The 15,112-nt window shown below is 48.5% G+C and overlaps 1 protein-coding gene across 5 annotated transcripts in view; it reads left to right on the top strand.

The window, feature by feature from the left end:
- Positions 1-8,076: 8,076 nt before the first annotated feature.
- Positions 8,077-15,112, top strand: part of SFSWAP (splicing factor SWAP) — an 81,512-nt gene continuing 74,476 nt past the window's right edge. Inside the window, exons 1-4 of one of the 5 annotated variants that reach the window (XM_067016051.1) lie at positions 8,343-8,701; positions 10,712-10,850; positions 11,266-11,388; positions 12,017-12,148. In XM_067016051.1, coding sequence (XP_066872152.1) covers positions 11,379-11,388; positions 12,017-12,148 — 142 coding nt within the window. In that variant the 5' untranslated portion in view covers positions 8,343-8,701; positions 10,712-10,850; positions 11,266-11,378. Of the gene's footprint in view, positions 8,702-10,711; positions 10,851-11,265; positions 11,436-12,016; positions 12,149-15,112 lie in introns of all 5 variants that reach the window. The other 4 variants (XM_059040018.2, XM_059040016.2, XM_067016052.1 and 1 more) reach the window with 4 other exon arrangements.

Genomic DNA, 15,112 nt, shown 5'->3' on the forward strand with positions numbered 1-15,112 from the left:
ACAGAATGCAGACCGCAGGCGTCAGGGAGACCTTTCTAGTCCAAGATCCACCTATGTCCACACACCCCAAATTCTGCAAATCTTCAGGTCCCCTAAATCCACCAATTTTCATTTATTTACACGGGGAGTTCAGACCTGGAAGCTGAGTGGAGCTGGGGCATTTGGGGACATTGCCCAGGGAGAGCTCAGGTGGGTTTTGTCCCTGTGAAGCCCCCCTCCCCCGGCCCACTCGCTCAGACGACCCTGGCTCGGCCTCCCAGGACCCTGGGCAGGGCTGTGAGAGCCCAGGCAGGTTTATCCAGCACTTCCACAGAGTGAATGTGATCCCCGAGATTGAACTCTCTGGGAACAAAACCGTCCCGTCCCCCCCCCCCCCCCCCCCGCACAGGAAACAGCATTCGCCACCATCATCATTTCTATGCTGTTCACTCAGCAGCCATCATTTGTATGCTAATCAGCCTCTCCAGCCCAGTAGACTCCCAAGCACTGGTCCCAGCACTGAAGTCACGCCTCTGGGCCTCCTAAATCCAATCTGCCTGCCGGGTTCAGCCCACACCCTGCGGCTCTTTCCCACCTCCAGGTCGGCCAGGCTGGATGCCCTGTCGCAAGCCTGGCTGCCAGCCTCGTAGGCAGGAGGTAGGTGGTTGCCACCGACCCCAGGCTCTGGGAGGCAGGAGGCAGAGGGCAGCTCTCTGCGGACTGGGCCCAGATTGCGGAGACCGTCTGTGCCTGTGGCAGCCCGTGGCCTTCTCTGTGAACATGCCTCCCTACCGGGTTCCCCTAATGACAAAAGCACACAGCTCGGGCACGTGAGCAGAGGCGACTGTGGTGCCGTGGCGAGTCCCAGTGGGGTCGGAGAGCTAAATGTAGAGAGAGCCGTGCATTCAAATGTGGAGACAGCCGGGGGGATGCGTCATGCAGCGAGTGCGGCCGGAGGACATCTCACTTCCCGGAGCCCCTGGCGGAGGCGGCCGCGGCCGCAGTAGCGCGGAGCAGCCCCAGTTCCAGAGGAAGTGGATCCCTACGGGGCATGCCCGAGGGGCTGGTCACAGGGCAGACGCTCGGGCTTTTCCAGGGGTCTAAGAAGCGCTGAGCTCCGCAGCGTCCCACCTACCGGAGCCCCTTCGTTCAAGTATGATTTTGCTGGTTCAAATCACATGTAAAAGCATGTGGGGGCTTCCCTGGCGGTCCAGTGGTTAAGACTCCGCGCTTCCAATGCAGGGGGCGCGGGTTCCATCCCTGCTTGGGGAGTTAAGACCCCACATGCCGCGGGGGCGAGGCCAAAAAATAAGTAAATAAATAAAAGCATGTAAAGCAGAGATTGGAAGATGTTTTATTGGGGCCTGCTTCTTCCCACTTTAGAAAGGGGGGAAGGACGTTCACTTAAAAACCCTGACTTTCGGGCTTCCCTGGTGGTGCAGTGGTTAAGAATCCGCCTGCCAATGCAGGGGACACGGGTTCGAGCCCTGCTCCGGGAAGATCTCACATGTCACGGAGCAACTAAGCCCGTGTGCCACAACTACTGAGCCTGCGCGTCTGGAGCCTGTGCTCCGCAACGGGAGAGGCCGTGACAGTGAGAGGCCCGCGCACCGCGATGAAGAGTGGACCCCACTCGCCACAACTGGAGAAAGCCCTCGCACAGAAACAAAGACTCAACACAGCCAAAAATAAATAAATAAATTAAAAAAAAAAAAAAAAAAAAAACCCAAAAAACCCTGACTTTCACCTGCACCTCGGCGGCCCCAGGCTGAGGTCCAAGCAGGGCGTGGCCAGTGTCCCTCTCCCCTGGGCTGGGGTCCCCTTCCCTGCTGTGGCGTCCTCATTGGCGTTACATGCCTGAGCCCTTTCATGTTCCCGATGTAGAGGAAAAGACTATTTGGAGACTCGTAAAGAACCAGGTTGTTTTTTAGAGGGATGTAAGAATTTTGAGGCTTAGGAAAGGGAGATTGAATAGAGGGTAAGCCAGCAACTCCATAGACTACCTGCTCCTTGTGGAAGGAAATCCACCAAGAATTGGTCTCAGGGGAAAGAAAATGTTTTCCAACTTTGTTTCTGCCACTGATTTGGAGGAGAGTCTTGGGTGAAGGACAGGGTCGTTCTTGGATGCCCCTGGATGACGGCTGTTTGATGCCACCATTTCTGTTCTTTCTGGGCTCATTTGACAGATGGCAAAGGATGTAACTTGGCAACAGCAGCAAATACTAAATGCTCTCGCCCCTGTTTCACAGATCACCAGTGTACCCGCACACGCCTTAAATCATACGTGCCCCTACGTTAAATCCCCCAACGTGAGGGGCTGGATGCTTTCTGCAGTGGTGCTGGGCTCAGAGTAGGCACTAAATAGACCTTTACTGACTCATGTCTACACCGACCTTGGTCTCTCCCCAGCCCGGGCCTAAGTTTCCAATGTCTACACTCACCTGTGCTTCCACAGCTCAAAGAAGACAGTGTGGTCCCCACAGTGAAGACGTCCAATGACCAAAGCAACCCGGTCCGGACCTGTACACCCCCGTGGTGGCATCTTCTGAAGCTGAGCGCTGTAACACATCAATTCCACCCCTAGGTGTGCACCTGTCGATTTCAGGGCAAAAGTGTGTGACGCTGGGCCCCAAAAGGCACGTGTAAGCACGGTCAAAGCAGCACTGACCCAAACTGAAACTGCTCCAATGCCACGAACAGTAGAAAGGACAGATTACTGGTGGTTTTTCACAATGGAAACTATTCAGCACTAAGAATGAAAGCACTGGGAAGCACACAGCCGGATATGGATGAGTTGCGAACATGACGAGTGAGACGCTGAACACAGAGGAGCACACGCAGCGCCGTCCCAGTCACACCTGAACCAGAGCAGAGGCAACACTGACCTGCCGTGACAAAGGTCAGGGAACAGCTACCTTTAAGAAGGAACCAAATCCGCGTATATCATGATCTATGGAAAAGACCATGATTTTTTAAAATAAATTTATTTATTTTTGGCTGTGTTGGATCTTCGTTGATGCGTACGGGGTTTCTCTAGTTGCGGCGAGCGGCGGCTACTCTTCGTTGCGGTGCGCGGGCTTCTCATTGCGGTGGCTTCTCTTGTTGCGGAGCATGGGCTCTAGGAGCACAGGCTTCAGTAGTTGCGGCTCGCGGGCTCTAGAGCACACGCTCGGTAGTTGTGGCTCACATGGGCTTAGTTGCTCTGTGGCGTGTGGGATCTTCCCGGACCGGGGCTCGAACCCGTGTCCCCTGCATCGGCAGGCGGATTCTCAACCACTGCGCCACCAGGGAAATCCCAAGACCATGATTTTTAAATGGGCAAAAGATTTTAATAGACACTTCACCAGAGAATATATCTGAATGGCTAATAAGCACGTGAAAAGACACTCATCATTAGGAAAAAGCAAACTAAAGCCACAATGAGGTACGCACCCCCCTAGAATGGCTAAGATCAAAAGGATGGACCCTACCAAGTACTGGTGCGAATGGAAAAATGGTGCAGCCATCTGGAAAACAGATTGGCAGTTCCCCAAAAGTCAAATACAGAGCTACCATATGTATTAGTTTCCTACTGCTGCTGTAACAAATGGCCACAAACTTAGTGGCCTGAAACAACACATTTATTTTCTTTCACTCTGGAGGTCAAGAGTCTTAAAGGGGCTAAAATCAAGGTGTCGGCCGGACTGGTTCCACCTGGAGGCTCCAGGGGAGAGTCTGTTTCTCACCTCTTTCAGCTTCTAGAGGCGCCTGCGTCCCTCCAATCTGCTTCCGTATTCAAGGCCGGCTCCCCGGGCTCCCACCTCCGTCTTACAAGGGTCCTTGTGACCACGCTGAGCCCAAGCAGATGATCCGGGATAATCTCCCAACTCCAGACCCTTCACTTAATCCTACCCGCAAAGTCCCTCTGGCCACACGAGGCCGTATTGACAGTGAATGCGTGGGTACGGACACCCAGACACGTCTATAGGGAAAGATGAAGTTCCTTGCCGGGCAGGAGTACAGGCCCGGGGGGCAGGCAGACAGGGAGCTGTGACGTTGGACAAGTTAACAAACATCTCCGGGTGACACTGAGATCCCAGAGCACCTTCGTGAAGGGGCCACCAACGAGGAAAATTCAACTGAGCAAACCTTAAAGATCTTACTGGCTTTATGCAATGATTCATGAATCAGGCAGCATCCAATCTAACAGATAGAAAGAAGCACCAAGAAGCTGTACAAAATGAAAGACTTTTATAGACAGCGGGGAAGAGGAACAAGGAAGTCATACTAGACCAAAAATGGGTTGGTTGTTGCCAGGTGACTTTCCTGTAGGAGGTGACAGGCGTCTAACAGGCAGGTGACCTAACTGGTGCTGATGTGGTGATTCCTGGTTCACAGGTTTAAGACCCCATTTCTGGAGAGCCAAAACGGTTACACAATTAGGTCTCACTTTGGCGATGTGGGGCTTAGCATAATCAGGTCCATTTGGGGACTGTCCTGTTTTTAGCCAGGCCCCGTGAGGACCAGTTGGGTAATGCGCGTGCTCAGGAGGGCACCTATCTGCCCTCATGTCCGTCACGGCCCCTGCTGCCCAGTGTCACGAGGGGCTTGGCCTGCAGGCTCCCTTGCCCACTGGCGTCACCTCCGTCCAGCAAATGCTGCCAGTTTGGGTGTTGGAGGGTGGGAGGGGAGAAGCCTGTGCATCTCTCTGCTTCTCTGTTTTGAAAGGCATCTCCTGTTCTATCTGTATCTTCTTCCTGAGTCCAGGGCTCTGCACAGCACCTCCTTCACAACCCCAGGTCTGACGGGGCCACCTTCCCCCTGCTCAGCCAGCATCCAGGACGGTTGGGGCGCCAGCTCTTGTTTGTCTCAGGGTCGCCCCCACCTACTCCTGTTTTCAGCTCTTCCTACGCCTTTGTTACCAGTCCAGGGTACTAACTTCCCTCTGTAGAACCACCTTTGTTTTCCTAAGTGAACCCTGATTGAAAAGCGCTCGATAATATAAGCTATTATTTTTAAATTAAGCATGTCCAGATTCATAGAAATTGGATGCCCCCTTCACAGTACTTATGTGTTTACATGTCTTCCCCCTGCCTTTTATGAGTAGCGATAATGTAAACTGTAACAGACATTTTGCTGATTTGCCCACCCGATAACCATTCTTCCCTTCTTTGTTAGCAAAGAATCTTTATTCAAGCAGACAACGCGTCTCACCTAGGGGCCGCGATGTTATTGGCCACTGAATGAAATTTCCAAAGGATAGACAAGGCATTGTCGTTAATTTTTGTCCACCTGGGGATACAAATACATGTTTCCTATCACCCAGGAGTTCACAGTCCTGTGACATGCACTCCAGCGCCTGACACGTGGTAAGTGCTCAGGTGAGATGGGTTGACTGAAATGCTTTTTCATAAACCTGAACGCAAGCTGGGACCCATGACCTGACATAGGACTTCTATTCCTGATTTACTGCACTATTCACAGAAACTCTTGCAAATGTATAAAAACTAAATCACATTTGGTTGAAAAGGGCAAAATTACACGAAGATGGACCTAGAAATGTAAGACCATATAGACCCATTTTCTATGACTATTTACTTCCAAAAACGTATCACCTCTTCACAGCCTCTGCCTGCCTGCCTGCCTGGGGTGATCTTAGGAGAGGCATTTCCTCTATGGCCTCACCCAACTAGGCTGGGACTAGTTACCATTCACGTGGCCAGTTAGCATTCATGGCAGGGACCTGGCTAGGTTCTCAGCCTCACTGGACGGATGAAGCAACTGGAGATGAAAGAGCTCCAGTTTGGCTGGACTGAGCTAATGTCCACAGCAATGGACAGCGCTGGCCATCCTAACCATCACTACTGCCCCAAACCCACCCACACTTTAAGATTCTGGTTGTGTTAAAAAGCAGGCATTCCTGTGTGGGAAGAATGTTAATGGAAGCTATCGGCCATTTCAAATTACAGAATAGGAAGGAATCTTCTAGATAATATAAGCAAACTTTTTTACTGTGGTCCACAATAAGAACTACATCTTATGACCATATGTGTGTGTGGCTGAAATAAAAATATCAAAAAATAATAACAGCTTACACCTGAGATGCCCTTTATTCTTTTTAAAAAACATTAAACAAAAATGTACTCGACAGGACTTCCCTGGTGGCGCAGTGGTTAAGAATCCACCTGCCAATGCAGGGGGACAGCGGTTCGAGTCCTGGTCCGGGAAGACCCCACACGCCGCAGAGCAACTAAGCCCGTGCGCCACAGCTACTGAGCCTGTGCTCTAGAGCCCGCGAGCCACAACTACTGAAGCCCGCATGCCTAGAGCCCGTGCTCCACAACAAGAGAAGCCACTGCAATGAGAAGCCCACTCACTGCAACGAAGAGGAGCCCCTGGTCGCCGTAACTAGAGAAAGCCTGCGCACAGCAATAAAGACCCAACGCAGCCAAAAATAAATAAATAAATAATTTTTTAAAAATGCACTCGACAGAGTTGTGAACACTCTTGTTAACTATCACCCAGCTCAACAAATAGAATGTTTGCAGCATCCCACCACCCTTTCCAGATCATAACCCTTTGCTTCCCCCACCTCCCTCACGTAATCATCTCTTTTAACATTGTTTTACTTCGCTTTCATCTTTTTTTCTTTTTAAAAGCAACTTCAATTTTTTTCATTTATTTTTAAATTTTATTTTTTGACTGTGTTGGGTCTTCGTTGCTGCATGTGGGCTTTCTCTAGTTGCGGCGAGCGAGGGCTACCCTTCGTTGCAGTGCACGGGCTTCTCATTGCCGTGGCTTCTCTTGTTGCAGAGCACGGGCTCTAGGAATGCGGGCTTCAGTAGTTGTGGCTCACAGGCTCAGTAGTTGTGGCTCGCGGGCTCTAGAGCGCAGGTTCACTGGTTGTGATGCACAGACTTAGTTGCTCCGCGGCATGTGGGATCTTCCCTGACCAGGGCTCGAACCCGTGACCCCTGCTCTTGCAGGTGGATTCTAAACCACTGCACCACCAGGAAAGTCCCCTTTGCTTTAATCTTTTACCACCTAAACACTATAGCTTTGTTTTGCCTGTTTGAATTTCAGGATTGGAATCACAAAAGTACTATTTGTACTTTTCTGTCTTGCTTCCTTTGCTCAAAATTGTTTCTGATTCATCCAGTCTCTTGCTTGTAACTGCAGCTCATTCAGTTTCATTGTATATTCCATTGTGTATATAACTATACTACAATTTATTTAAGCATTCTGTTGTTGATGGACACTTGGGCTGTTTCCAGTTTGGGGTCATTCAATAATGATGCTATACTAGTGGGAAGCAGCCGCATAGCCCAGGGAGATTAGCTCGGTGCTTTGTGACCACCTGGAGGGGTGGGATAGAGAGGGAGGGAGGGAGACGCGAGAGGGAGGGAGGGAGACGAAAGAGGGAGGGGATTTGGGGATATATGTATACGTGTAGCTGATTCACTTTGTAATACAGCAGAAACTAACACACCATTGTAAAGCAATTATACTCCAAAAAAGATGTTAAAAAAAGAAACAAAAAGTTGCTATGAACACTTGAGTCCAAGTCTCCTGCAGGTCTTGGGGTATCAGGTAAGACAAATGAAACTGCTGGGTATTGGTATTGGGTATCTATTCACTAGATAGCGACGGTTTTAAAAAGGGGTTGTACCAATACATTAAATAAATAGAATAAGAAACAAAACAAAACAAAGTCACCCCACATCCAAGTGACAGGTCTCCGCAAACGGGGTCGCCACCAGCGCCCCCAACCACTTTTCTCCCACATGGGTCCCAGGACCCCCAAGTCCATCACTGCGAGGGGCTTCCCGGTTTACTAAGCTCTTTGACACCCGCTAAGGAAACCTTCCTTGGTACGCGAGACGAGGGTCGTGACCCCCAGGACCGAAAACAAACCAGGGCACCAGGAGGCCATGCGACCCATCCCAGGGCACAGCCTGTCAGCCACTCCCCGGGTCTCAGAGTCCCGGCCCCAGAACACCCGACCCCACGGCCCTCCGGCCCGGGCGGCAGCCAGCAGGAAACCTCTGCCAGGAAAAGAACATCCACCCCCACCGAGCCGCGCACTCGGCCAACGAAGCACCCGCCCTCCTTCCGCCCAGAGCCGGGAAGGGCCAGGGTGCGGGCAGCGCGCGATCCGCAGCTGCGCTTTCGCCACTGCCCTGCACGCAGGCCGCCGGAGAAAAATCAACACGAAAAACACTCTCTCCTCTGATAACTGCAGCCCCTAACGTGGCGGCGCCTCCGAATGCGAAAGGCTAAAGCCAAATCTTTTCTAGCGGCTCAAACTGCCCCGGGAGTAACGAATCTGCAGAACCTGCTCGCCGGAAGCAGGGCCGCCCGTCGCCGGAAGTTGCGCTTCCTCCATTTTGTTGCCCGCTATGGCGGCGGTGTAGAGGTTGGGCCCGGGATGCGGCGCGTTTGACTGAGGGGGTAGGCCAGGCGGAGACATCGGGGACATCGTCGCGGCGCAGAAGAGAACCAGCCTGGACGCCGGGGACGCTGTCATGTACGGCGCGACCGGAGGCCGCGCCAAAACCGAGAGGAAAAGCGGCGCGAAGGAGGAGGCCGGGCCGGGCGGTGCCGGCGGTGGGGGGAACCGAGTGGAGCTGCTGGTCTTCGGCTATGCCTGCAAGCTGTTCCGAGACGACGAGCGGGCCTTGGCCCAGGAGCAGGGACAGCACCTCATCCCCTGGATGGGGGACCACAAGATCCTCATCGACAGGTCGGTTCCTCCCCCCACCCGCCGGTCCTCCCCTTCCCTCGCCCACTTGATTTCGTCTGATGTTGACTTGATGTCCAGGACTGGAAAGGGGTTTTTCTGGAGCCATCAGGGATCCGGGGGGACACCCACTCCCCTGTCCCCACATCCCCCTGGTTTTCGGGGGGAGGGGGACGGTGAAACCGGCCTTAAGGCCCTGGCTGGAGCTGCGTGTCGCGTCTTGTCGCCGGAGGGATCGTCTCTGCCCCCGCAGCCCCTCGCGACCTCTCACTCTTGTCGCCGGGTTGCAGTTGCCACTCCGGGCAGTGGAAGCCGCCCGGGCCCGGGGCCTCTCGTGACTGGCGCTCTGGGGCCCTCCGCGCTCCTATAGCTCGGTGTGGGTTGGGAGGGCAGCCCGAAACGCCGCAAGCTTGTTGCCGCACTTAGATACTTGTTGGGTCCCGTGAGTTGGCTTTGAACCTGTCGTACCCCCAGCGCTCTCTGTGGAGCGCGCGTATTTTGCCGGCTTGACATTTGACTCCCCCCCGACTCCTCCCCCATCCTGTGTTAACCCCCTGAGTTTGACAGATTCAGGCCGAGGGTGAAGTTGCCAATCACTTGGAGGCCAGTTGACTTCGTGCAGACACTGGCCTGGCTCTTCGAGGTAGCGTTCTTAGGGCTGGTTTCATTGTCTCTTAAAACTGAAGGGTGGAGCTGGGATACAGATGTGTTCTTTTCAAATCAAAGGTGCTTTTAGCTAATCACTCTGGAGGGTGTCAGTCACTTAGGGCAGAGGGCTCCCGGGACTGGATTTCTGAAGATGCTTGATTTGGAAAGGATGACCTTACGTGATGCAGATTGTTTGCTCTCTTCCCCTCCCATGTTTTCAGTCCCTCTCTCCTTCTCCTTGGGATTTTTGTTTGTCGGTTTGGTTTTTTGCCAATTTGGCAACTCTGCTTCTGGGGCCCGGACTGAAAAGTAACCGTGACCAACCATTAGACTGTGGAATAGTCTCCGAGTGAAGGAAGCCCATCGTTTGAAACAATTAAAACTGGATCCTGCAGAGCCCTGGAACGTGACTGTAGGGGTGACCTCTGAGCTGGCCAGAATGGACACATTAATGACCAGACGCCTTTTTCCATCCCCGACGTTTCCATTTGGAGTTAGATCTAGACAAGAAGGACTCATGGACGGAGGGTGGCCAGCTCAGGTCCGGACCTGAGTGCCCCCGTGCCCTGCTCAAGCATGCTGTGCCTTTTTAGACCATGGCTCCTAGCGCATTATGCTGCCTGAGCTGTCAGGCAGCTGCCTTTTCCAAAGTGTTACTTGCGGTGTTTGTTCTTAAAGTTTGATAAGTGAGGAAACCTGAGCTTTTTATACAGTTTTCCATATCATCCTGTATATGGTGTGAGTTAGGTCTTCCAAAGCCAGTGGGGAGCAAACACTACACATGTACATGTGTAATATTTTAAAATAATGATCTACATTTGTAAGTTAAGGAGGTTTACAGCATAGTAAACGTAATTTTGAAATTTAATAAAATGCAATAACTTGGCTACCTTGAAATTTTTGGCCTTTTTTTCTTGTAAATGTCTTTTTTTTACCTGTAGTATTTTCTGGTCCTCATTACAAAAGTCAGCATTAAAAAATTAAGCAGACTTTTGTTTGCCTCTCTACATTTGTTTTTGCAACCCTAAATCTGAGTGTTTTAAGTGAAATTTACTAATTCACTCATTATCTGAGAGGTGCACGTGGACAGCATCTTCATTGAATCTTCTGTGTTAAAAGCATGGCAGAAAGTGCTCTTCTTATTCTTAATTTGGCTGAAGTATCTATTGGTCCATGCAAGTACACGTGGATGTGTCTTCATGTATGTTATATCTTGGGGGCATAAAGTCTGGAAGAAAATAATTATACTTCACCTTCTAATAGTTTTGCTCTGTTTCTAGTGAACCTCCTTAAACTGCACGTATATGTCACTGTTCCTATGTATGTGTGTCTCTCTATCACATAACCCAGCACTTATTTCCTCAGCCAAGTGGCTAGGGGGCGAGCCTAGCCAAGATTTTACCTCCAATGGACGCAAGTTTCTTTGGTGAAGATCTCTCCTGAGAGTTCGGGACTCTAGCAGAAGGAAGCGAGGAAATTTCGACCGTTTGGTTCTTACGGATAGGTATTTATGTATTCGGTTTGTGTGAATGTAAGCTATGATATTTGACTTTTCAGAAAAACGATTTTTTTTAATTTTTTATTTTTTTTGCAAATGGCATTGAATGGTTAACCAAACCATACACGGTAAGAACTGCCACTGAAGTGGATACCATTTTAAGCTATTAAAGGATTGTTTACCTTTAATTATAAGTTTTATCATATTGTAGAAAGGAGTTTAGACTTTTTTAAGATAACTTGAGCTTAAAAGTAGGTGAGCTATGACTAGCCAAATTAAATATAAATCTGAGAAGAGTTTGTATGTTTGTTTTCCTATTTTTATTTCTTTATCTTAATCGGTAAGTATATGTATGAAACATCCCACACAAACCAACCCAGACGTTAATTTCTTTCCATTGACCAGCATGTTCATATTACAGATATGATGGGCGCGGTCACCTGCATGACCTTTCTGAGTGCGATGCTGAGTATTCCACGTGGAACAGAGATTACCAGCTCTCTGAAGAGGAGGCACGAATAGAGGCCCTGTGTGATGAAGAGAGGTATTTAGCCTTGCATACGGACTTGCTTGAGGAAGAGGCAAGGCAAGGTACTGCTCAAGAAAAACTTATTTAAGCAACAAACTCTTTAAAATTTTTTAAGTATTTAAAAATTTACTCCCATTCATTTTTTTATACTCACTCTTTCTGATATTATCTTGACAGTACCCAGTGGATTGGAAAAACAGGAGTCTTTGCGTTCTGAGAGGACCTCAGGATAGTTTATATATAGAGCCACAAAGAATTTTCCCAGCTTTTGAGGGCAGACTGGGATTTGAAAAAACAAAAACCAAACTCTTTAACTGTTCTTCTTTAACAGTATCGTATAAATTAAAATTGATGTTCTTGTCTTTGCCTTAACAATCTTTAATACAGTTCTTAATCCCCAAATTTCTCAGCAGGAAGAAATTTTCCACAAAAGACATGTATTCTGCTGTCTGTGGTAAACATGTACTGGCAAAAGTACATATTGATAGATATGAAGTGTGAATCTTTAGAAATATTTTTACCTCAAAAAGAGGTTGGAAAAAGTGTGCTGTATGCTTTACTGATAGTTACAACTTTAGAAATGTATAAAATTTTTCTCAGTAAATTTCTATTTTTGTTAACGTAACTCTTATTTTTATTCAAGAGGAAGAATACAAGCGTTTGAGCGCGGCGCTGGCTGAGGACGGGGGCTACAACGCAGTGGGCTTCACTTACGGCAGCGATTACTATGACCCGTCCGAGCCGACAGAGGAGGAGGAGCCTTCTAAACAGAGAGGTGGGGGGCCGCCCGGGGCGATGGCGTTGGGCAGGCAGTACGGGTAGCGGTAGCGTCTCCCAAACACGATACGTACCCCAGGCGGGACCGAAAGAGAACGCGATTGGTATTAGGGTAAAACAAAGCTAAAAACCAGAGAGTGAATTGTTAATGGAGCTGGAGAGAGAATTCAGACCTGAGTTATCGGTCTAGGATCTGGGTGCCTTTCCTTTATTTCTTTTGGATTCAGGGAATGGGAAGTTACTCACCCTGGATTCTTTGTTTCTAGACAGACAGTATATGTGTTGAAATCCGCAGTGACTTGTTCTTGCGGCGTTGAAAGGACAGGCATTAGCCACCCTGCTGCTAACCTGCTCCTTCATACCCCCTCCGCGGCGGAAAGAATGACAGACGCCCAGCGGAAGGACCCCCGTGGGGTCAGTTGTTACCGAACAGACAGCAGCGCAGTGCGCGCCCCGGCTACGCTCAGTAGGCCCTATTGGGTGTACGCTTAACCATGGTTCTTTAAAATAGTCTTTACAGAGAAGTAAAGATCTTAAGTGTATGCCTTTCTGGATTAACTCGGAATATGTATTTTTTAAAAAATAGTGCTATTAAAAAATCCAGACCCATGCAGTTCAGGAACAAATGTCCGTAGTCCCTTTGGTGAGACCTGAGAGCACCGTTATCACAGCCCTGCATACTGATCAGTCATGAATTATCATAATGGTAATTATTCAGGGTGGAGCACTGTACTCGTGGTATTCTGTGTAAAGAGAAGGAGAACTTCAGAAATCTATTCAGATGTTCAGAATAATGAACAGGAATCGCATCATAGAGGGATTTAACTTTCGAGCTAACCGAACCTGTGATGTGGGACTTGATTCTTTTCTCCCTAAGTAACAAACCTCCTGGCAAGTAGGAAGTACTTATAGCAGTTTAATATGAAAGTGCTGTCTGCCCTGCCCGGTGCAGCTGCACTGGGGTTCTCCCGATGGGGTTCTCCCGACGCCCCACCGGGGGCGTGACCCTGGGAGAGCAGTGCCGACACCTGCCTTACTGCCCGCCCTTTCCTTCCGCTCATTACGTGATGGACGTAGGACCACTGTTGCGCAGCTCTGTTCTGCGAGCTTCTGAAGAGTTTTTCCAGGTGTAATTTTAACCATGTTGAGTTAAAGCGTGCTTAAGGTATTAAACACCTTTTTCCGTTGACTTTTTGGATCTGACCGCACCTCAGAAGTTAGGATGCGGTAGACATGTCCTTGCAGGTTTAAGAAGTGTGCACTCGTTCCTTTATCCAAAATAATTCATCTGCTTTGGGATTCTGGATAGTTCCTATTTTATTGTTGTGTCTGAACCATATATGTTATGTCTGCTTTAAGTATCTAGTGTTTGATCAGAAGGAAGGAATGCATACTGTCCCCATTTCACACGAGGAGAGCTGAGATCTGTAGAGCCCAGATGTCTCTTGCAAGGTCCATCGACTGTCTTTGGAAAAATGTATGATAATCATTCCTTAACACTTCAGATTAGGGATCAGCAAACTATGGCCGAGGCCCAGCTGGCACGTTTCTGTGAGGTTTTATTGGAACAGCTGTGCTCATTTGTTCACGCTTTGTCTGTGCGGCTTTTGCACTTCAATGCAGAATTGAGTGGATGAGACAGAGACCACGTGGCCCTAAGAGCCAGAAATATTTACTGTCTGGCGTTTTACAGAAAGAGGTTGCCAGCCCCTGTTCTAGGTGATGGGCATTTGTCTTGGTGTAATTATTGGGCTAACTGAAGCTGAACTTTGTCATGATTATTGAATTTTAAGAACTTCCATGTGACTTGGTTTCTCTTCCAAGTTTTAGTATGTTTTCTCTTTAACGTAAAGTTCTCTGTATTTAAAATGTTGTTTCTTTCTGTAATCACGTCCTCAGAACTTTGCTTTGTATGCTGTTAACTTTTTAGTGGAAGTTGGGCCCATGTAAACCTTACATCTTGACACTTTATGTTTACTTTACACTAATGTAAATAAGATGCCACATCTATAAATAACATGCGTGCAAACACATACGTATGTGTATGTGTACCTATACATACACACACTTTTTAAATGGAATTCAAAATATTGGGTATTTGGTACCCAATACCACTAACAACCAAATTTTACTTTACTGCTGCATTATCTTAAAATTTGAAAATTTAATTTTTGTTTGTTTGACTGAGTCACCAACATGCCTAAATATTCCTTGATTTCCAGAATTACTATGTGGTTGACCCTTGAACCACACAGGTGTGAACTGTGCAGGTCTACTCATTCTCAGATTTTTTTTTTTTTCCAATAAAACAGTAGTGCACTGTTGGTTGAATCCACAGATGTGGAACCTCAGGTGCAGAGGGCCAACGGTAGGACTTAAGCATCCACGGATTTTGGTTTCCCCTGCGGATACTGAGGGATGACTGCATTGTCTGGGCGTCTTTAGCACCTTAAACCCTTGTGATGTTAAACAGAATCATTTGATGGCACCTTTATTTCTGTGTAACTTCTCTCTCTTCCCTCTTTGCAGCTTACTGTTTTCATCTCAGTTCGTCCTTTCAGTTTTTCATCATTATTACGCATCCATTCTTTTAAACAAGAAAAAGTTATTTAAATTTATCTGAATCTGAGTTAGTATTGAAATGGTTGGTTTTTATTTTGTGCTGCTAAAGCCATTTTTCTGTAAAGAAAGGTATGTATAAGAAACAGAGCAAAGCTCTTTTGATTGCAATGGCTTTATTTTTGAGAACAGCTTAGCACTAAGGAAAGGCTATTTCCTTAGTTTCCATCACTTTGTCATTTTAGGGAGATACGGTAAAAGTTGTACTTTTATGGAGACACCTTTGGCTTCATTCCCAAAGGGAATTGGGGATTTTGAGCTGTTACTTGGCATGTCGCAAACCAGTGTTTTCTAATATTTACCAGTTCACTGTGTCATTTGGTTACTGGAGCTGAACGGCGGG

This window comes from Kogia breviceps, chromosome 15 (genome assembly GCF_026419965.1).
Source record: "Kogia breviceps isolate mKogBre1 chromosome 15, mKogBre1 haplotype 1, whole genome shotgun sequence".
Classification (NCBI taxonomy): Eukaryota; Metazoa; Chordata; class Mammalia; order Artiodactyla; family Physeteridae; genus Kogia; species Kogia breviceps.